Source organism: Silurus aristotelis (assembly GCF_946808225.1).
Source record: "Silurus aristotelis genome assembly, chromosome: 22".
NCBI classification, from domain to species: domain Eukaryota; kingdom Metazoa; phylum Chordata; class Actinopteri; order Siluriformes; family Siluridae; genus Silurus; species Silurus aristotelis.
Genome location: NC_139595.1, coordinates 10,264,648 through 10,288,455, shown reverse-complemented (window position 1 = coordinate 10,288,455; position 23,808 = coordinate 10,264,648). Strand labels below are relative to the sequence as shown.

The following is a 23,808-nucleotide window of genomic DNA, read 5'->3' as shown; positions in this document are numbered from 1 at the left end:
TATACACACACACACACACACACAGTGGAACCTCTTAGCTCACGAGGGTTAGGGACCAAGACCGGTCGCGAGGTCCGAATTTTCGCGACCTTTTGATACGCCCCTTCCAACCCAGTAAAAACCCAAAGAACACTATACGAAATCGATTTAAATGAGTAAATCACACTATTTCACTCCATAACACTTAATTATTAGACTATTTTAACAATACTTTATGTAAATTAACAGCAATTAAAAAAAATAAAGTACAGGTACAGTAAAGTATGCAGTAGAGATGTACGGTATAATAATACATAATAAAAATAGTTTAAAAGCTTTTTTTAGACAATTTTAATGAGATAAACCTTGATTAGAAATGTTAAAACTAGCGTTTTGAGCAGCTCGCGGTTGCTCACGAGCCGATCTGAATGAGAGTCACCGGTCGGAAACACAAATTAATCTACTAATTCTGCATGTATATTAATTCTAAAATTAAATTAGATATGCATTCCCTGATCTAGAACTGAAATATTTCTCCTTTTTAAGCATACTTCATCTCAACCCTCAATCCATATACTTGGTACATTTACCAGTTTTACATAAGATTGGCCAATCTGGCATTTGTAGGGTTTTTTCCACACATATTTCTGCAAAAATGTTTAAATTGGTTGCTATTATTTGATTTTTGGTGATAGACATTTGAACCCTTTTAGATTTGTAATTGGATTCAGGCCAGCATCTGTCAAAATCTCCATGATAAGCCATGATAAGACCTATTTCAGGATGTTTTTCAGTTTGTACATGTTTTCCTTTTGTTGGTCATAACATTTAGGTCTGTATGTCTTTCAATGTTGTCACTGGGTTCCTGCAGTCTGTCTGACCTAGTGTCTTCTATCCCAATCATTTAAGTTTAATAAGCATTTGGCAGACTGTTACTGTGCCATAAACATTCAATTTCTCAGAGAAAGAAGTAGCTTCAGGGTCCATCTTCATAGCCATAAAAATCTTTTTATAATCCTTTTAACTTTTTAATTAATTAATTAAGTAACTGTGTCACCTTGACCTTGAAGGGATGTTATGGTAAAAGAGGGTGTAATTATCAAAACATGCCATCGTAGTTATTCCAGGGACAGATTTATTCTATTAAAATTTCAGTTAATTGGTCAACTTTGTTAACACTGGCTGTATTCATTTGTATATACACTGTATTGTTATGGTCACTGAACTTAAAACTTAACTTATCTGCATTTAACCTTTTGTTAGATTGTTACAAATGGTATCTGTTCTTATGTACTTTACATATTTATTGAAATGCGGCATATTATATATTTATTAAAATATACAATTACACAGAATTGTATCAATTTGTAGATAGAGTACTGCAGTGTTGTGGGCTTTAGTTTGTATTTTAGTATTTAGTTGTAATCATGTGTGTAGGTATTTCAGCTTTAGCTCTAGCTGCAATGTGTATTTTTCTATCTTTCTGTAGGCACTTCTGAGCAGGGCCAGTTTCATGCTCTGAGTGTAATGGAATGGAAAGATGTGAAAACAAGTGCTGGAGCAATAGTTCAGCTGTTGCAGATACGAAACCCATGGGGCAGGAGGTGCTGGGAAGGAGCCTGGACTGAGAGGTAGGTCCTGTATTTTTACCATTTTAGGACCAAATTGTTTTGGTCCTAAAAAAAAATGCTGTGTCTTATATTTATATGTTGCCATTTTTGCATTAGCCTATTTGAAAAAAAGTAGGTAATGGGGAGAGTTTGCTGCCAATAAATAAGTAAAAGCAGATGTTACTGTCATACAGAACAGTAACACATTTATTTATCCTAACTGTGAACCTCTCAAAGTTTCAGTAACACAATTTTTTAAATACCATTAAGGAACATGGTCTACTCCATGATGCTCCACTAAAGCCCCAAAGTGTAATAGGTATGATTTATTAACCCCAGTGATTTAAGGACAGCAGTACTGTAATATTAGAGAGATATATAGAGATATACTGTAAAACCAAAAGAAGAACAATGGCTATTGTAATGTAGATGTACATGAAATCCCACAACCTGTTTCATTCTTTTTCCATTTCCTCTCTTTGTCACCTCTACATACAAATTCACAATTTAGAGGAACAGGGTGGACTTTACTGGACCCTTCATGCTCTGCAGATCTGTTGGGCCACACAAAGGAGGGGGAATTCTGGATAGATCAGTGTGAATTCAAGCAGAAATTTGATGAGGTCACTGTAGGATATCCAATCAGTGAGGATCATCATCTTCAGAGCATTTACACCGGTATCCACAACACGTTTGATGCTTGGATTCCATTCAATCATGGCGACAGACATCCCACTATATTACGCCTTTTTTTTAATACAGCAAGACATTTTTTATTACAATCTGGCTCTAATAGCGACATAAACAATAGTTGTGAAAATAGAGCTACGTACGTATATACTGTATACATGTACTTAAATTTAGCATTGACTACAAAGCACAATTTCTGATGTTTGGAGCTTTAAACAGTTTCTTCTTTAAACTGCTTATCTTTTTATAGTGTCTTGAAGCTGTATAACCAATTTTAAACAGTTTGTGAATTCAAGATTTCTGTTAACTAATAGGAGCACTTGCAGCTTAAGTGGTGGATGATTTTTCCTTATGTCTATTTCTAACCTCTTGATTAGTTATTTTACAAGATTGGGATGGATGTGTTTTTATTAAACTTTTCTTAATTAAGTTTGAATATTATTTAAGAAAACTAGTAAAATGATTGATGATTTAAAAGACTGTCCCACATAAAAAAAGAGCTTTAAGCATGTATGTACCCAACTTGTTTCAAGAATTGTATTAGGAAAAAATAGCCTATAGCAATTGATAACCAAGAGCAGACTAAAATGCATACTTAGATTGAGAGAATGATATAGAAGTAACAAAAATAAAACATTTAACATGATGTTACCATATTGGGCTTCTTGCCTCTTGCAATAGAGCCAGCTTTGTATTTTTTTTTTTTTTTTACATGTTTATCCATGCTACAGAATGTTATTGTAGAGAATCTCAGACCGAATCAAGGAAGTTCAATTAACTGATATTAAATGGATTCTAAAACTTTTCCTCATGTTCTAACAGTCAGCATAATATGAAATTTAATTATATGGATGTCTATATATTATTATCTTATAATAATGCATGTGACTTCAGCTGCTATCTTTGTCACCTCTCTTGTTACAGGTTCTATCTTGACTCACACCCAGCAGATAGGCGGCTCTTGGGTCAAAGGCTACTCAGCTGGAGGTTGCCGTAATAACAGCAGCTTTAGCAGCAATCCTAAATTCTGGTTAAAGGTTCGGGAAGGAGGAGAGGTGCTCATTTCACTTCTGCAGCATGGACCATGGAGCTCACAGCAGATTTCCAAGAAAGGGCAATCAGTTGGCAGCACTCTTCAGCACCCATACTATCAGGCCATTGCACTGCACATATGGAAGGTTTGTGCAAAACTGTCTAGTAGTTGTACAGTATATGGCAAAAGTCACATTGGCAATAGTAGTAATATAAAAATTCAGTGTGTGACTGGTTTATTTTGGTTTCACAGGTGGACAAAAAGCGTTTTAATTTGACCAGGACACTTAACTCTATACCCTCTGCATCCTCACTTACACACACATATGAGCGTGAGGTAGTGGTACACACACATTTAAGTGCTGGGCTTTACCTGGTTGTGCCCAGCACCTTCCTACAGGGAGCACAGGGGCACTTTCTTCTTCGAGTGCATTCTACCTGCCCCACGTATCTCAGGTGTGGACACATTTTGTTTCTGTCTGTCTGTCTGTCTGTCTGTCTGTCTGTCTGTCTGTCTCTCTCTCTCTCTCTCTCTCTCTCTCTCTCTCTCTCTCTCTCATATATTCATATATATATATAAAGAGTGTGTGTGTGTGTGTGTGTGTGTGTGTGTGTGTGTGTGTGTGTGTATATATATACACACACACACACACACACACACACACAGTGGGTACGGAAAGTATTCAGACTCCCTTAAATTTTTCACTCTTTGTTATATTGCAGCCATTTGCTAAAATCATTTAGGTTCATTCTTCTTCCTCATGAATGTACACACAGCTCCCCATACTGACAGAAAAACACAGAATTGTTGACATTGTTGCAGATTTATAAAAAATAAATAAAATGAAATATCACATGGTCCTAAGTATTCAGACCCTTTGCTCAGTATTTAGTAGAAGCCCCCTTTTGATCTAATACAGCCAGGAGTCTTTTTGGGAAAGATGCAACAAGTCTTTCACACCTGGATTTGGGGATCCTCTGCCATTCCTCCTTGCAGGTCCTCTCCAGTTCTGTCAGGTTGGATGGTAAACGTTGGTGGACAGCCATTTTTAGGTCTCTCCAGAGATGCTCAATTGGGTTTAAGTCAGGGCTCTGGCTGGGCCATTCAAGAACAGTCACGGAGTTGTTGTGAAGCCACTCCTTCGTTATTTTAGCTGTGTGCTTAGGGTCATTGTCTTGTTGGAAGGTAAACCTTCGGCCCAGTCTGAGGTCCAGAGCACTCTGGAGAAGGTTTTTGTCCAGGATATCCCTGTACTTGGCCGCATTCATCTTTCCCTCGATTGCAACCAGTCGTCCTTTCCCTGCAGCTGAAAAACACCCCCACAGCATGATGCTGCCACCACCATGCTTCACTGTTGGGACTGTATTGGACAGGTGATGAGCAGTGCCTGGTTTTTGCCACACATACCGCTTAGAATTAAGGCCAAAAAGTTAAATTTTGGTCTCATCAGACCAGAGAATCTTATTTCTTACCATCTTGGAGTCCTTCAGGTGTTTTTTAGCAAACTCCATGCGGGCTTTCATGTGTCTTACACTGAGGAGAGGCTTCCGTCGGGCCACTCTGCCATAAAGCCGCGACTGGTGGAGGGCTGCAGTGATGGTTGACTTTCTACAACTTTCTCCCATCTCCGGACTGCATCTCTGGAGCTCAGCCACAGTGATCTTTGGGTTCTTCTTTACCTCTCTCACCAAGGCTCTTCTCCCCCGATAGCTCAGTTTGGCCGGACGGCCAGCTCTAGGCAGGGTTCTGGTCGTCCCAAACGTCTTCCATTTGAGGATTATGGAGGCCACTGTGCTCTTAGGAACCTTAAGTGCAGCAGAAATCTTTTTGTAACCTTGGCCAGATCTGTGCCTTGCCACAATTCTGTCTCTGAGCTCTTCAGGCAGTTCCTTTGACCTCATGATTCTCATTTGCTCTGACATGCATTGTGATCTGGAAGGTCTTATATAGACAGGTGTGTGGCTTTCCTAATCAAGTCCAATCAGTATAATCAAACACAGCTGGACTCAAATGAAGGTGTAGAACCATCTCAAGGATGATCAGAAGAAATGGAGAGCACCTGAGTTAAATATATGAGTGTCACAGCAAAGGGTCTGAATACTTAGGACCATGTGATATTTCAGTTTTTCTTTTTTAATAAATCTGCAACAATGTCAACAATTCTGTGTTTTTCTGTCAATATAGGGAGCTGTGTGTACATTCATGAGGAAGAAGAATGAACTTAAATGATTTTAGCAAATGGCTGCAATATAACAAAGAGTGAAAAATGTAAGGGGGTCTGAATACTTTCCGTACCCACTGTGTATATATATATATATGTATATATATATATATATATATATATATATATATATATATATATATATATACAGTGAGGAAAATAAGTATTTGATAATACAATATAACAAAGAGTGAAAAATTTAAGGGGGTCTGAATACTTTTCGTACCCACTGTATATATATATATATATATATATATATATATATATATATATATATATATATATATATATATACAGTGAGGAAAATAAGTATTTGAACACCCTGCTATTTTGCAAGTTCTCCCACTTAGAAATCATGGAGGGGTCTGAAATTGTCATCGTAGGTGCATGTCCACTGTGAGAGACATAATCTAAAATAAAAAATCCAGAAAATACAATGTATGATTTTTGAACTATTCATTTGTATGATACAGCTGCAAATAAGTATTTGAACACCTGAGAAAGTCAATGTTAATATTTGGTACAGTAGCCTTTGTTTGCAATTACAGAGGTCAAATGTTTCCTGTAGTTTTTCACCAGGTTTGCACACACTGCAGGAGGGATTTTGGCCCACTCCTCCACACAGATCTTCTGTAGATCTGTCAGGTTTTTGGCCTGTCGCTGAGAAACACAGAGTTTGAGCTCCCTCCAAAGATTCTCTATTGGGTTTATGTCTGGAGACTGGCTAGGCCACGCTCTGGAAACGGTGGTCCCAGCTCTTTTCAGGTCATTGACCAGCTCCTCCCCTGTAGTTCTGGGCTGATTTCCTTAGGATTATTGAGACCCCACGAGGTGAGATCTTGCATGGAGCCCCAGTCTAAGGGAGATTGACAGTCATGTTTAGCTTCTTCCATTTTCTAATGATTGCTCCAACAGTGGACCTTTTTTTACCAAGCTGCTTGGCAATTTCCCCGTAGCCCTTTCCAGCCTTGTGGAGGTGTACAATTTTGTCTCTAGTGTCTTTGGATAGCTCTTTGGTCTTGGCCATGTTAGTAGTTGGATTCTTACTGATTGTATGGGGTGGACAGGTGTCTTTATGCAGCTAACGACCTCAAACAGGTGCATCTAATTTAGGATAATAAATGTAGTGGAGGTGGACATTTTAAAGGCAGACTAACAGGTCTTTGAGGGTCAGAATTCTAGCTGATAGACAGGTGTTCAAATACTTATTTGCAGCTGTATCATACAAATAAATAGTTTAAAAATCATATATTGTGATTTCTGGATTTTTCTTTTTAGATTATGTCTCTCACAGTGGACATGCACCTACGATGACAATTTCAGACCCCTCCATGATTTCTAAGTGGGAGAACTTGCAAAATAGCAGGGTGTTCAAATACTTATTTTCCTCACTGTGTATATATATATATATATATATATATATATATATATATATATATATATATATATATATATATATATATGCATACATGATATTTGATTATTATATCAACATCTTTTCTTTTTTATTTTTGTAGTGCAGTAAAGGTGAGTGTGCAGCAGGAGGAGCGTGTAGGAGGTGGAGAATGGGACATGGCAAGTGTAAGCGGCTGCTGGACAGTTGGCTGTACAGCTGGAGGAGGTCGGAACTTTCCATCACATGGGCAGAACCCTCATGTTCCCCTCATAGTGACTTATGACCCTGGTGGGACAAACGTTAAAGTCATGCTACGCCAGCATAGCCCAGAGAACGCTCTTCATGCCATTGGCTTTCATATTTATAAGGTCAGTAGCAGGTGATAGAGCAGACTGTACATATGTCACTATCATAGGTATAATACATAGATTTTGTTACAATGTGTGTGTGTGTGTGTGTGTGTGTGTGTGTGTGTGTGTGTGTGTGTGTGTGTGTGTGTGTGTGTGTGTATAGGTTCCTGGTGAAGTAGACTGCATGGAGATATCAGGTACAGTGTGCCCTGTCGTGAGTTGCGTTCCTCACTCTCACTCTCAAGAAGTCAGTATCCAGTGCAGGCTGCTCCCTGCTGGCTATGTCATTCTGCCCTCCACATACCAGCCAGGCTGCAGTGCAGAATACACCCTCACCATCACACAGAAAATACCAAGGTAAACACATTTGCACTGTAACTAGTTGAAATTTGGAATACCATTTCTAAGCATATCTTTACAGTTTTACAGGTTTTAGCAGTCATTTGTTAAAGTGTGGGCAAATTAAATTCATTACATAGTCCACTTAGTGAGTAAAAGCTCCAGTGTGTTGCAGGGCTCCAGACAAAAAAAATCAATAAAGAAGCCATTATCTCCTATGATAAAAACAACAGGTGCCAAATTATATTTTTTAGGTGGCACACAAAAATGAACTTTTAAAAATTATAAACATTTACTTCCAGTTATCCCGACGTGTGTACATCTGCCACCTTTTTACAGCATTGCCTGATGTAACAAACAAAGGTATCAATAGCAGCTACAGCCTGAGGAAGAATAAGTGAGCTCTTCTGAAGCACAAGCCTCAATTTTGAGATTTCAAAAAACAGGTCATGGAGAAAGTGATAAAATGCCACAATAGACAAATTTTCAATTTGCTGTAAGATGTGTTTTGCTCTTACTTTTATGACACTGTTTTTGGATGAGGCATCATGCTGCTCCATTTGGAGGTGTACAGCTGTATATTGACCCTAACCTGAAGAGAAAAGAAAAACAGAAAGGGCCCAGTAAATGTGAAGCAGCCAGCCTTGGGTCTTTACTGCAGTAGGTGTTCGTATGGCACAGCCTCCATTCCATAAACTTGTTTTTCGGGCTAAAATGGTACGTTTTCCATATTAGTTGGAGCAAATCATAGATTTTTTCAACTGCTGGAAGATTTTCTTCTGCCACCAATCATGAACAGTTTCTTTAGCATCACCAAACAAGCGAGCACTAACAGTGTTTTCTGTGGCATGCGCTTGCGATTATGTGATCATGAGCATTTTTATGCTTTTGACTGTGTGTTTTCTTACTGTCACTATTTATATGATTCGTTTCTGTAATTAAATCAGTTTTCCCCGTAATTTCTCTGCCTGCTTTAATACAGAAATAGCAAAACATTTCTGTGTCTCGTAATCATACATCAGCCATGAAAACGCTTGAATCCTAAAAGTTTTAAAATGTCTCTCGGCACTTCTATTTATGTTTTCATTGACTGACATAGAAAGATGGTGTCTGTCGTTCTCCCTCTCTCCAACACTGGAGCCTGCTTTTTTTCGTTTGGACATGTTTTTTCAGATGCGGAAAGAGTTTTGCTTTAACCGTTTATTTTTGCGCTGTAACTCAAGCGTAGGCGGCGCATGCGTTTCAACAAATGATGCAATAGGCCATTCCTTACAGAACACGCACATAAAAGTCATAACATGCAGATTTTTCGGTCATAACGTGTACATTTATACAGTCGCAGGTGAGGATCTCGGCAAAAAATATTACTCGCAAATTACTTGACCATTTTAGTCAGTCTGGAGCCGTGTTTCCCTGTCCCAAAAACCTAATTGACACTGCTCAATAAAACTAAATTATGGCCTTTTTTTATGTCTATTTGTGAGGTGCTTTTAATATGAATTTATTTTATGTGTTAGACACCATATTAGTGTAATTCCTAATTTTTCAAAAAACTCACCTGTGCTATATCATTAGTTCACTAAGAAAAAATAGATTTACTATCAAACAGATATTGGAAGAGCTTTGTGCTATAGTTATAGCATCGAGGTGCATCCGACACATGAATTTCATAATACATACTAAATGAAAATGGTGATTCTTTTTGGGTTGTTGAACTGACTTACAGTATAACTGACTTGGATCTGACTCAGTGCAACTATGGATTACAAATAAAGCACCTTAGTAAAGCACCTTAGAGTTATCCTAGAGACAGTTCTAAATAAAAATTTTAAGAGGTAGGGTTTGTAGGATTTTGTTTTAAAGTAAGGTTTTTCGTTATGTTCACTGACATTGGTAAAAATGTTGTTTGTCGGTATGTTGTCTGTGCAGGAAAGCAATAAGCTGTCAGGAGCATTTGGGCCAGGCAGTTCAGGAGGTGAGTGCAGCTTAAAAGCAATGGATATCACATTTATTAATATTCATTTTTAAAATGCATTGACACACAACAACAACCCTACCATTATTGTGTTTGATGACGGGGCAGAACCAGCAGATGACACTGTGCATTCAATGCCATGTTCTCCACCCAGACCCTGTACTAATTTTTCTGCCCTCCTCTGATACATGGGCCTCAATACTGCAGATACTGACACATGCAGTATCACACAAAAGTGAGTACACCCACTCAAGGGACAATACAATAGAAATGAAACATGGATATATTTTAGAATAGTTAATCTGCAGCTCGTATAGCAGTACAGATTTACTGTCTTCTGAAAATAACTCCCTACAGCCATTATTGTCTAAATAACCAGCAACAAATGTGATTACACCCTGAGTGACGTCAAAACTGGGTCCAAAGTGTCAATATTTAGTGTGAGCACCACAGTTGTCTAGCACTGCTTAAATCCTCCTGGGCATGGAATTCACCAGAGCTACACAGTTTGTTGCTGGGATCCTCTTCCACTCCTCCATTAGGACATCACTGAGCTGCCGGATGTTAGACACATGAAGATTTTCCCCTTTCCCAAACTGCTGTTTGACCCAATTTCTGATGCTCTTGAACAGGTTGCCTTCTTGTAAGCCTGCTTTCAAACTGACTTGTTGCAGTGTTAGGCGTATGGTCTGAGTACTGACAAGCGGACCTTCTACTTCTGCAACATTTAAAGCAATGCTGGCAGCACTTCTGTCTGTTTTTGCACCTGATGCACAGTACAACGTCTCAACTTCTTTGATTAACTCTTGCAAGGCCTGTTCCGATTGGTACACATCTTGAAAAACCTCTGTATGACCCTGGCCACTGTAACTCAGTTTCAGGATGTTGATCTTCTAATAGCCTAGGCCATCTTTGAGGAGAGCAACAATTCTAAGTCTTAAATCCTTGCCATGTTCATCATCCAGTGGTCAGTATGAAATAATTGTACTTAAAGCACCAAATGTTAACTGCTCTTATACAAAATACACAAATGTGTATGGTCCTGTTAAGCAGACAAAACATAAACATGATAATTAGGACATGTGGCTTGACATGACATACAGCTGTTTTTACTTGTTGTTGCTACAGCTGGGTGTACTTACTTTTGTTCGAAGCTATTTTTACAATAATGGCTGTATGTTAGGTTATTTTAAGAGGACAGTAAATGTATAGAGCTTTACAATCTGCATATTGACTACTCTAAATTATATCCAATTTTTATTTCTGTAGTATTGTCCCCTGAGAAGATATAATAAAATGGTTGGTGAAATGTAAAGGGTGTACTCACTTTTGTGAGATATATACTAATAGTGTATTAGCTGGTCCATTACCCATGAGATGATTGATTCATCTACCTGCATCAACTGAATTTTCTGCTCAAATAGTTTGGGCTGTATGTCTGTTGGCAAACACAAGGAACATAACCCTCACAGTGCCGCTTGACGTGTTCAGATCGGACTTTTACATACTCAGTAAATGGATAACCATGTCATTCAAACCAATGCCATTCTGGTCGGCAAACTGTAGTGGGTGTTATAACTAATGAGGTCATTTAAAGAGACCGCATTTAGAGAGAAGTTGTAACTCTGAATGTCTCTTCTTTGGCACCAGCAAGTTTTTAATTTGACAGGAACTTGTTCCAAACTGCAAACTGATGAGTGAATGAGTTGATGGGAGTACATCTTTGTTATTTGCATTATGCAGATTTAATGTCATTCCTCTCGTCTTCATTTTCACATGGCAGATTATAAACTATAATCCCAACGGCATTTTAAATAACACTGAATCCTTTCCTACGATAAATAGTTCAATTTCAGTATTTATTTTACTTTGATATGATTGGAAAACACAATTTTTGAGGAAAATATTTACCAAGCCTTATTGTAAAGCACTAATGCTGTTTTTTTCCTGTTACTTTTCAGACTTCCCATGTCTCTGTGATGGGTCTGTAGTGTTTTGAAGGGTTGCTCTTTCTGTCTCCAGTTTTCTGCTGATGTGGTTTGTTTATACTGGCCTTAGATGAAAGCCACAGAGTTTACGTCACATTTAGTACATCTTGTCTACTGAGCCAACTCTAATGAATGCCGATGGCACATTGCCCTGCCGTCTAATAGGAGCTATTGAAGCTGCCGCCCATGCCATGGTCTCTCTTGTCGTTTTTTATAAGCACTGTGCTGCCATACAATGATCAGTTGAAAGCAAAGTGTCCCACCATCAAGAACAAAGAGATCACTCAGGGAGAGTTACCGGCTGACCCACACAGAGCTGGTGTGCCTGCCAACAGCTAAACCAGGTTTGAGAAAGTGTTGAACAAGTCATCTTTCATTCCTTTTGAAGTTTGAAGTGGCTCTGTTAGAACAGCACATTTTATAGCCCATGTTGTAAATGTTTGATCAAAATCTTACTTTGGTACAATCCCAACACAGTAAAACATTTTGTTGGGTAAATTAAATGTGTATTTTCATCTTCCTTTTGCTCGGCATGTTTATATTATGTGCTTGTGTTTACAATTAACAAATAAACTAGTGCAAGGAAAAGCAATTGTGTTTAAATTACTCTGTGACTAACTTTTTTTAATTATGTACCTGTTTCTTGCGGAAAATTAGGATGAAGGACCAAATTGCAACCTTAATCTAGACTAGATGGCCTGAACAGCAGTCCAGCGAGGTCTGAGATATGCACAGTTTGATGATTTCCCTGCTAAAGATGCCCATTTCCAGATCACCTGAAAAATAAAATGTAGATACATTTTGCCACGGCCTTACACAATATTTGAATGCCTTTTTAAAATACATTTTTACTTTATCAATCTAGTTAAAAATAAAGAGTTTTCTGCATCTGATTTGATATTCCCCTGCAGTGTCAAATATTTAACCAGTATTAATTTTCATATTTTTTGGTCAATCTTTTCCATTCGTTGTCTTGAAAGGTCTGTTTTCTTTTTCTTGCTCGTATAAGAGTCAGCAAACCTGCAGCCATAATGGCAGAGATCACACAAGACTAAAACTGACTGGATCAGTGTTACGACTAATACCAAAGTAAGCATGTCACATCTTATATATGAAATGGTTGAACCATTAAGTACAAAATATTTCAGCCAGTACGCAGATCTAATGGTAATATACCAGACCGCTTGTTCGAATATATACTTTTTGGTTTACTAAAACAAATGAAAAAAACACGCTGTTCTATATATAGGCTTTTTCCAAAAGAGTTGCGTGCACGCATGCGCGGTCCGCTCACAACCGAGCCAAGATGCTCGTGCTCGCTAAGCGCTCGTGTGCGCGCCGCTGATGTTGCGGATTTGACGGGTCGGCCGCCGGGACAGCGAGCGGAGGAAGACCGAAACTTAGGAAATAATGAACAACAAATTTGACGCGTGAGTAGATGGAAGCCACCGAAACTCGCCGCCGTCCCTAATTTATCTGTTCCCGTAGTCGGTGGAAATCCTTTGGCTCAAGCCTTCCTTCCCGTGTAGCCGTAGCGAAGAGGAATGAGAGGTGTGTCTGTCACACGCTTACATGTCTACAGCTCTCAGTGGGATGCATTGCAGCGATACAAACTTACATTGTTTGGAGTGTCTGCATAAAACGAATGTTAACCAGGTGCACGACATACACGTGCATTAATAGAGTGGATAGTGAGGCGGCCTCGTAGGCCGCAAATTAATCCCCGGGTTCATCGTGAGCTTCTAGCCGTGAGAAAGTCTACTGGAAGCCGCTGTGCACTCGCTGACACTCCGTTCTTCATTAAACATTAAAATTGCTCACATTTGCATCTTGCAGGATTATTTATGATTAGTGCACTTCTAGTAAGATCTCCCTTGTAGGTTTTACGTGACAAATCACTAGGCCTGAAAGTAAAGTTTTTTTTGCACGAGACTTATTAAGTGCTGCCTTTATAAATGTGCAGCAGAGCAGTGCGCCTCAAACGGGTCAGTGAAGCATATCCAGCTTGTGTTTTCAGTGGCGCTTGAAAAGCAGCACTATTACAATTGTTCGAAATTATTTTTTTTGTTCAAGTTGTGGAAATAAATATTATCAAAGCTGTTCTTATAGTTATTTGCCTCTTTTTGACTCTCTTTAGTCCATCTATAATTCCCAAACAGGGCGGCTTATTAATATTGATAGCTGATAATGCCAGTGAAAAGTTTACTTGCTGGTTTTTATTCTGAGTACCCAGAAATTGTTTCAAAAGACCATGATCCCATATGCACCATCACTTCGGATCCTACACTCATTCTTCACAAATGAAATGTTTTTTTTAGATTTTTACAAATATTTTATAGGCTACATATGTGAAATCATAGCTGCAAGTTACAACTATTGAAAAGGAACTGGCAAAATTTCATTACTTTAGAAGAGAACCCCTCTGAATGTTTGGTATGAAAAGAAGCAAAAATATTTCTGTCTGCTTCCCTATAGTATGACTATTTATTTGGACACATGCAAACTTCTATTGTCATACATTATCATAAAAACAACTAAAGACCTTTCACTATGGTTGGTAAACCACATATTATTTATATATATATATATATATAGTGAGGAAAATAAATATTTGAACACCCTGCTATTTTGCAAGTTCTCCCACTTAGAAATCATGGAGGGGTCTGAAATTGTCATCGTGGGTGCATGTCCACTGTGAGAGACATAATCTAAAATAAAAAATCCAGAAATCACAATATATGATTTTTAAACTATTTATTTGTATGATACAGCTGCAAATAAGTATTTGAACACCTGTCTATCAGCTAGAATTCTGACCCTCAAAGACCTGTTAGTCTGCCTTTAAAATGTCCACCTCCACTACATTTATTATCCTAAATTAGATGCACCTGTTTGAGGTCGTTAGCTGCATAAAGACACCTGTCCACCCCATACAATCGGTAAGAATCCAACTACTAACATGGCCAAGACCAAAGAGCTGTCCAAAGACACTAAAGACAAAATTGTACACCTCCACAAGGCTGGAAAGGGCTACGGGGAAATTGCCAAGCAGCTTGGTGAAAAAAGGTCCTTTGTTGGAGCAATCATTAGAAAATGGAAGAAGCTAAACATGACTGTCAATCGCCCTTGGACTGGGGCTCCATGCAAGAACTCACCTCGTGGGGTCTCAATGATCCTAAGGAAGGTGAGAAATCACCCCAGAACTACACGGGAGGAGCTGGTCAATGACCTGAAAAGAGCTGGGACCACCGTTTCCAAGGTTACTGTTGGTAATACACTAAGACGTCATGGTTTGAAATCATGTATGGCACGGAAGGTTCCCCTGCTTAAACCAGCACATGTCCAGGCACGTCTTAAGTTTGCCAATGACTATTTGGATGATCCAGAGGAGTCATGGGAGAAAGTCATGTGGTCAGATGAGACCAAAATGGAACTTTTGGGTCAAAATTCCACTAAACGTGTTTGAAGGAAGAAGAATGATGAGTACCATCCCAAGAACACCATCCCTACTGTGAAGCATGGGGGTGGTAGCATCATGCTTTGGGGGTGTTTTTTTGCACATGGGACAGGGCGACTGCACTGTATTAAGGAGAGGATGACCGGGGCCATGTATTGCGAGATTTTGGGGAACAACCTCCTTCCCTCAGTTAGAGCATTGAAGATGGGTCGAGGCTGGGTCTTCCAACATGACAATGACCTGAAGCACACAGCCAGGATAACCAAGGAGTGGCTCTGTAAGAAGCATATCAAGGTTCTGGCATGGCCTAGCCAGTCTCCAGACCTAAACCCAATAGAGAATCTTTGAAAGGGAGCTCAAACTCCGTGTTTCTCAGGGACAGGCCAGAAACCTGACTGATCTAGAGAGGATCTGTGTGGAGAAGGGGGCCCAAATCCCTCCTGCAGTGTGTGCAAACCTGGTGAAAAACTACAGGAAACGTTTGACCTCTGTAATTGCAAACAAAGGCTACTGTACCAAATATTAACATTGATTTTCTCAGGTGTTTAAATACTTATTTGCAGCTGTATCATACAAATAAATTGTTAAAAAATCATACATTGTGATTTCTGGATTTTTTATTTTAGATTATGTCTCTCACAGTGGACATGCACCTATGATGAAAATTTCAGACCCCTCCATGATTTCTAAGTGAGAGAACTTGCAAAATAGCAGGGTGTTCAAATACTTATTTTCCTCACTGTGTATATATATATATATATATATATATATATATATATATATATTATATAGCGCTAATGGCTATACAATAGTCATACCAAAAAAGTGAATTGCTATGAATTGATTCATGAGTACAGTGAGGATGATAGTTATTCTTGAGACTGTCCAGTAAAATTAATTATTAAACACCGCTTGCATATCAACAAGCTGTCTGTAAGAGTTGTATGAAGAAATCTCTTTCTAAAATCGTCACATGCTACATATGCATCCGTTGGTCTTTATCATTAAAACATGCATAAATTATCATTAAAACACACACATATGAGCACAGTACATACATTATATATATATAAAATGTGTGTGTCTGTGTTTGTGTATACACAACACAATATACACAATATTACGGTGCTGCTGTATGTTAGACACATGGCTTCTCCCCCTTCTGATTGAGGATGCCCCAGAGGTGCTCAATAGGGTTCAGGTCTGAAGACATACTTGGCCATCACATCACCTTCAGCTTCCTCAGCAAGGCAGGTGTACTCACGTTTGTTGCCAGTTATTTAGACAATAATGGCTATATGCTGAGTTGTGTTCAGAGCACAGTAAATCTGTACAGCTAGACAAGCTGCACATTGGCTACTATAAAAATATATCCAAGTTATAGTATTGTCCCTTGATATACTAAAATGGTTGCTGAATCGAAGGGGGTACTCACTTTTGTGAGATACTGTGTGTATGTATGTTTGTGTGTGTGTGTGTGTGTGTGTGTGTGTGTGTGTGTGTGTGTGTGTGTGTGTGTGTGTGTATATATATATATATATATATATATATATATATATATATATATATATATATATATACCCGAATTTAAAAAATTTGGGACACTGTGCAAATTGTGAATAAAAAAGTAATGCAATGATGTAGAAGTTTTACATTTCTAATATTCTATTCTATTCAGAATACAACATCGATGACATATAAAATGTTTAAACTGAGAAAATGTATCATTTTAAGGGAAAAATATGTTGATATTAAATTTTATGGCATCAACACATCTCAAAAAAGTTGGGACAAGGCCATGTTTACCACTGTGTGGCATCCCCTCTTTTTTTAATAACAGTCTGCAAACGTCTGGGGACTGAGGAGACAAGTTGCTCAAGTTTAGGAATAGGAATGTTCTCCCATTCTTGTCTAATACAGGCTTCTAGTTGCTCAACTGTCTTAGGTTTTCTTTGTCACATCTTTCTCTTTATGATGCACCAATGTTTTCTGTGGGTGAAAGATCTGGACTGCAGGCTGGCCATTTCAGTACCTGGATCCTTCTTCTACGCAGCCATGATGTTGTAATTAATGCAGTATGTGGTCTGGCATTGTCATGTAGGAAAATGCAAGGTCTCCCCTGAAAGAGACGACGTCTGTGTGGGGGCATATGTTGTTCTAGAACTTGGATGTACCTTTCAGCATTGATGTTGCCTTTCCAAATGTGTAAACTTCCCATGCCACACGCACTCATGCAACCCCATACTATCAGAGATGCAGGCTTCTGAACTGAGCGCTGATGACAACAACTTGGGTTGTCCTTATCCTCTTTAGTCCGGATGACATGGCGTCCAAGTTTTCCAAAAAGAACTTCAAATTTTGATTTGTCTGACCACAGAACAGTTTTCCACTTTGCCACAGTCCATTTTAAATGAGCCTTGGCCCAGGGAAAATGTCTGCGCTTCTGGATCATGTTTAGAAATGGCTTCTTTTTTGACCTATAGAGTTTTAGCCGGCAACGGCGAATTGCATGGTGGATTGTGTTCAACGACAATGTTTTCTGGAAGTATTCCTGAGCCCATGTTGTGATTTCCATTACAGTAGCATTCCTGTATGTGATGCAGTGCCGTCTAAGGGCCAGAAAGATCACGGGAATCCAGTATTGTTTTTCGGCCTTGACCCTTATGCACAGAGATTGTTCCAGATTCTCTGAATCTTTGGATGATATTATGCACTGTAGATGATGATAACTTTAAACTCTGCAATTTTTCTTTGAGAAACTCCTTTCTGATTTTGCTCCACTATTTTTCGCTGCAGCTTTGGGGGAATTGGTGATCCTCTGCCCATCTTGACTTCTGAGAGACACTGCCACTCTGAGAGGCTCTTTTTATACCCAATCATGTTGCCAATTGACCTAATAAGTTGCAAATTGGTCCTCCAGCTGTTCCTTATATGTACATTTACCTTTTCCGGCTTCTTATTGCTACCTGTCCCAACTTTTTTGGAATGTGTAGCAGTCATGAAATCCAAAATGAGCCAATATTTGGCATGACATTTCAAAATGTCTCACTTTCAACATTTGATATTTTATCTATATTCTATTGTGAATAAAATACAAGTTTATAAGATTTGTAAATTATTGCATTCCTTTTCTTATTCACAATTTGTACAGTGTTACAACTTTTTTGGAATCGGGTTTGTGTATACATATATATATATATATATATATATATATATATATATATATATATATATATATATATATATATATACAGTGGGTACGGAAAGTATTCAGACCCCCTTCAATTTTTCACTTTTTGTTATATTGCAGCCATTTGCTAAAATCATTTAAGTTCATTTCTTTTCCTCATGAATGTACACATAGCACCCCATACTGACAGAAAAACACAGAATTGTTGACCTTTTTGCAGATTTATTAAAAAAGAAAAACTGAAATATCACATGGTCCTAAGTATTCAGACCCTTTGCTGTGACACTCATATATTTAACTCAGGTGCTCTCCATTTCTTCTGATCATCCTTGAGATGGTTCTACACCTTCATTTGAGTCCAGAAATATTTGATTATACTGATTGGACTTGATTAGGAAAGCCACACACCTGTTTATATAAGACCTTACAGATCACAATGCATGTCAGAGCAAATGAGAATCATTAAGGTCAAAGGAACTGCCTGAAGAGCTCAGAGACAGAATTGTGGCAAGGCACAGATCTGGCCAAGGTTCCAAAAAAATTTCTGCTGCACTTAAGGTTCCTAAGAGCACAGTGGCCTCCATAATCCTCAAATGGAAGACGTTTGGGACGACCAGAACCCTTCCTAGAGCTGGCCGTCCGGCCAAACTGAGCTATCGGGGGAGAAGAGCCTTGGTGAGAGAGGTAAAGAAGAACCCAAAGATCACTGTGGCTGAGCTCCAGAGATGCAGTCGGGAGATGGGAGAAAGTTGTAGAAAGTCAACCATCACTGCAGCCCTTCACCAGTGGGGCTTTATAGCAGAGTGGCCCGACGGAAGCCTTTCCTCAGTGCAGGACACATGAAAACCCGCATGGAGTTCTCCAAGATGGTGAGAAATAAGATTCTCTGGTCTGATGAGACCAAGATAGAACTTTTTGGCCTTAATTCTAAGTGGTATGTGTGGAGAAAACCAGGCACTGCTCATCACCTGTCCAGTACAGTCTCAACAATGAAGCATGGTGGTGGCAGCATCATGCTGTGGGGGTGTTTTTCAGCTGCAGGGACAGGACGACTGGTTGCAATCAAGGGAAAGATGAATGCGGCCAAGCACAGGGATATCCTGGACGAAAACCTTCTCCAGAGTGCTCTGGACCTCAGACTGGGCCGAAGGTTTACCTTCCAACAAGACAATGACCCTAAGCACACAGCTAAAATAACGAAGGAGTGGCTTTACAACAACTTTGTGACTGTTCTTGAATGGCCCAGCCAGAGCCCTGACTTAAACCCAATTGAGCATCTCTGGAGAGACCTAAAAATAGCTGTCCACCAACGTTTACCGTCCAACCTGACAGAACTGGAAAGGATCTGCAAGGAGGAATGGCAGAGGATCCCTGAATCCAGGTGTGAAAAACTTGTTGCATCTTTCCCAAAAAGACTCCTGGCTGTATTAGATCAAAAGGGGGCTTCTACTAAATACTGAGCAAAGGGCCTGAATAATTAGGACCATGTGATATTTTAGTTTTTCTTTTTTAACAAATCTGCAACAGTGTCAACAATTCTGTGTTTTTCTGTCAATATAGGGTGCTATGTGTACATTCATGAGAAAAAGAAATGAACTTAAATGATTTTAGCAAATGGCTGCAAAATAAAAAAGAGTGAAAAATTTAAGGGGGTCTGAATACTTTCCGTACCCACTGTATATATATATATATATATATAATGGCCATTAGGAAAATTTCTAGCATCATGACTTCAGAAAATTTTAGTTTAGTTTAATACTTTTAGAAAGTAGTTGCTGCTGCTTTAATTTTTTTTTTTTTATTATTTCTGTTTTGCTCTGTGGTTATTGCAGTCTTAAAGATGACGATAGTGGAGATCATGACCAGGACAACGGCTCACCGAAAGATGGTGAGAAGGAAAGGAGTGAGGATGAGGAAAAAGACCAAAACACTACTAAGAGGAAGGTGTGTGTCTGTGTATTTGTTGTAACAACAAACAATAATGGCTTGTGACTAACTATCTAGTGAGATTGATTCGACTGTACATTTTTCTTTTTATATGTGTTGTAGGCTGTGGTCCCTGGGGCAGGGGAACACCCTCTTCAATATAACTACACATTCTGGTATTCCCGGCGAACCCCAGGAAGACCAGCCAGTACACAGAGCTATGAACAGAACATCAAACAGATTGGCAGCTTTGCTTCGGTTAGTCATGTGCATATTTGTATACCTTAAGAGCCAGGCTTAAATATATATATATATATATATATATATATATATATATATATATATATATATAATATGCTCACCCAACTGCAATATTTTTTAACCTGTTATCTTAATGAGTCCAGTTACACTCATAATCAATCCCCAAACAAACAAACTTCATAACTAAACAAATGCAAACACACGCTAACTAATGCACTGTCACTCTTCGAGCCGGGTTTTTGTATATTTCATCACATTTAATATACAGTCTGTGCCACAGGTGGAGCAGTTCTGGCGGTTTTACAGTCACATGATCAGACCAGGTGATCTGACCGGCCACAGCGACTTCCATCTGTTTAAGGAGGGAATCAAGCCCATGTGGGAGGTGCATATAATAAAGGACTACTCCAGCAATATATTAATTTAGAGCAAGGGAAGCTAAAATTGTTTTTTCCTTGAATAAGCCTGAGTGTAATTTGTTTTAATCGGATATGTTTATAATCTGTTTGTTTTTTTGGGTTTTTTTTACTCGTGTTCTTTATCCCTAGGATGATGCTAATAAGAGTGGGGGGAAGTGGATAATAAGGCTGCGGAAGGGTCTGGCTTCACGATGCTGGGAGAATCTGATCCTTGCCATGTTGGGTGAGCAGTTCATGGTTGGTGAGGAGATCTGTGGTGCTGTTGTCTCTGTCCGCTTCCAGGTACTAAAACACTGAGCCTGAATTACATCATGTACTTTTGCTGCATTGTACTAATCTAATGGTCTGCAGCTTCACTTCACCAGTCTATAAATTCTGGAAAAGTAACTAATCTGGAAATGAGTGTGTATTATCATGTTGCCTGCATGTTCATGTCCATCTGCAAAGAAGGCAAGGCACTGTAAAATATTATTGTGTACAGGACATCTATACAAACCATTAAGCAAATTTTTAAACAATTTGTTTGATTAGTTGTGTGACTCTAGACACTTGGCATAAGATGTTCTTGTTGCACTTGCCCTCGTGACACATTAATTGTGAAGCAAAATTAGTTAAAATAAATAGAAAAATTGGGTCAGGCTGCATTGCTGGGTATGATGCCATTTAGAGAAGATGGTATAAATTGAGGTAGGTGTGTGTATGTCTGTGACTGTGTGTAGGAGGATATCATATCTATCTGGAACAAAACGGCGAGTGATCAGGCCACTACTGCTCGCATCAGAGACACGCTTCGTAGAGTCCTTAACCTGCCACCAAACACAATCATGGAGTACAAAACCCACACTGACAGCATCAAGTGAGTGGCTGCACAGAACTACACACATGCTTGCATTAATAATTTTATCCCAGTCACCAGGGTGTAGAACATACACATGACGCATGAACCATGAAGCAAAAATGATTATTACATTTTAACAGGTATATTTAATATTCGATTTGTGAAATTTTTTTTCTGTTCAGGGCTTGGGAGGATTTCCATGGACTGGTGAATGCAAGTGGTGGCCGATAGGTCTTGTTCGTTGGTGTGCCATGCCAGTGGTAGGGTCAGTAAAATAAATAAATACATTTAGATATAGCCACTATAATGTAATATCCAGCGAAATTTTATATTTACAATCTCTATTAATAAAATTTTCAGTCTCTAATTTCATATGTTCTTTCATTTGTAGGTATAGTTACTTTCAGTGTGGATGAAGAGGACTTTTCTAGGACATCCGACTCACTTATTTATAAAAGTGTTTTTTTTTTGTTTTGTTTTTTAAATACAATACAAAAAGGGATATTGACTACTGGAAAGCCCATTTTCCTGGTCAAAATATCTGATCACCTAAAATGACCCTGAGAGTGTAGGTGAAGTCGGATGACCAGTAACAAATGTTTTGGAATAGTTGTTAAGAAAATCTTAAGTCGGTGCAGAAACAAGCCTCAAAAACCGTCGTGACCTTGGTTCTGAAGAAGGCTGGTTAACAAAACCAAAAGAAATTTGGTGCATTGTTGTACAGAAAGTCACATTGACCTTATCTGGCAAGTTATTCAGCTTCACATAACCATCATTCTTAGATAGCAAGTCCTTTTGTTTTATATTGTCATAAACAGGGGTACATTTTACTATAGTGCAGTATTTTAATTTCAGTGTTAAAAAATGTTTTGCTTTTGAAATTGTAAAAAACAAAAATATATTTTCAAAGTTTTTTGAAGAGATATATGATGGAATTTGCTCTTGATCATTTTTGTTTTTAAGCTGAGTGTGTTGAAGCTTAAAAGCCTAAAAGATATCGCACTGTGCCTGCTTCCCAGAAGCACTCAGCATTCTGTGATTTTGCCTTGGAAAGAAATTTTTTAAATTATGCTGTCAGCCTAAAAAAGAAATCCTGATTCCCCTTTACCACCAAACAGAATTTAAAAATTAGAACTGTTGTGGATTTGGAAATTGGGGTTGATCATGGTTTGTCTACATCTCTTACATACTGCCTGGATTTATAAACGCATATGTTCAAAGTAATGTTTGGATTACAGATGACTGAAAGCAATAAACGTCAAATATGCAGCTGCTGCTAATACTGGCTTGTGGTGTGATGTACTTTTGACAGGGTAAAAGATGGAGGAAACACAGTGGCCTGTAAGCGATCTTATCTGTACTTAAGCTTCACTCAACATTTAAATGAAAGTGGTAACGAGGCTGTCCATGGCATTTTTCCAGTTTACTTAATATGGCTGTAAAATTTGGAAATTAGAGGAAGCACTGACTAATGAATGACGAATTATTTGTCCCAATAATGTCATGAGTAAAAAATGGTTTAAAATCAGGACCCAAAAAAGCTAATGAGCATAGTATGGGGGATGGTAATGGAGTCAAAGTTTAAAAAATAAAAGTTTTTTAATAAAAAAAAATATTAAAAATCAATTATACCACACATGCCAAAAGTGGGTCAAATTAATGCTTATCAGCTGCAATCTGTTATTTATATATTAGGCAGCAAGTGAACATTTTATAAACAAAATTAATGTGTTAGAAGCAGGAAAATTGGCAGACATAAGGGTTTGAGCGAATTTGACAAGGGCTGAATTGTGATGTCTAGATGACTGGGTCGTAGCTGTCTCTACAGCTTATGTGGTTTGTTCCCAGTCTGCAGTGGTCAGTATCTATTAAGGTGGTTGAAAAAAAGAACAGTGGTGAACTGGCAACAGGGTCATGTGTGACCAAGGCTCATTGATGTACATGGGGAGCAAAGGCTGGCCTCTGTGGGCCAATCCAACAGATGAGCTTCTGTAGCTAAAATTAGTGGTTGCCTTTACCTTCAGCTTCCTCAGCTAAGCGGTTGTCATCTTGGCAGTGTGTTCGGAGTCATTATGTTGGAAAACTGTTTCTGACAGGGAGGGCATCATGTTCTGCATTGGAATGTTACAGTACATG

General features: G+C 38.6%; 2 protein-coding genes and 1 long non-coding RNA gene across 13 annotated transcripts in view; 2 read left to right on the top strand and 1 right to left on the bottom strand.

Annotated features, from left to right (window-relative positions):
- The window catches only part of capn10 (calpain 10), a 59,490-nt gene extending 47,317 nt beyond the window's left edge, over positions 1-12,173 (top strand). For 5 of the 10 annotated variants that reach the window (XM_083525707.1, XM_083525711.1, XM_083525713.1 and 2 more), the window contains 9 exons: positions 1,469-1,610; positions 2,101-2,267; positions 3,204-3,457; positions 3,565-3,767; positions 7,051-7,297; positions 7,443-7,636; positions 9,548-9,593; positions 9,702-9,828; positions 11,555-12,173. In XM_083525707.1, the coding sequence (XP_083381833.1) occupies positions 1,469-1,610; positions 2,101-2,267; positions 3,204-3,457; positions 3,565-3,767; positions 7,051-7,297; positions 7,443-7,636; positions 9,548-9,593; positions 9,702-9,828; positions 11,555-11,592 (1,418 nt within the window). In that variant the 3' untranslated portion in view covers positions 11,593-12,173. Of the gene's footprint in view, positions 1-1,468; positions 1,611-2,100; positions 2,268-3,203; positions 3,458-3,564; positions 3,768-7,050; positions 7,298-7,442; positions 7,661-7,700; positions 7,812-9,547; positions 9,594-9,701; positions 9,829-11,554 lie in introns of those variants that run through there. The other 5 variants (XM_083525712.1, XM_083525716.1, XM_083525714.1 and 2 more) reach the window with 2 other exon arrangements.
- LOC310717793 lies at positions 8,143-12,973 on the bottom strand. Its single transcript, XR_014530918.1, has 3 exons — positions 12,855-12,973; positions 12,218-12,357; positions 8,143-8,210 (listed from the first exon to the last, which is right to left on the bottom strand). It is a non-coding gene; the product is annotated as an uncharacterized lncRNA (long non-coding RNA).
- eif4e2 (eukaryotic translation initiation factor 4E family member 2) lies at positions 12,857-22,952 on the top strand. Of its 2 annotated transcripts, none has more exons than XM_083526137.1 (8): positions 12,857-13,011; positions 20,061-20,172; positions 20,278-20,412; positions 20,696-20,800; positions 20,964-21,116; positions 21,554-21,690; positions 21,855-21,932; positions 22,064-22,952. In XM_083526137.1, exons 1-7 carry the CDS (start codon positions 12,992-12,994, stop codon positions 21,901-21,903), a joined length of 711 nt encoding a protein of 236 aa, XP_083382263.1. In that variant the 5' UTR covers positions 12,857-12,991; the 3' UTR covers positions 21,904-21,932; positions 22,064-22,952. The 2 variants fall into 2 exon arrangements, with proteins under 2 accessions (XP_083382263.1, XP_083382262.1); XM_083526136.1 differs by having other exon boundaries at positions 12,881-13,011; positions 21,855-21,937.
- Positions 22,953-23,808: the final 856 nt, after the last annotated feature.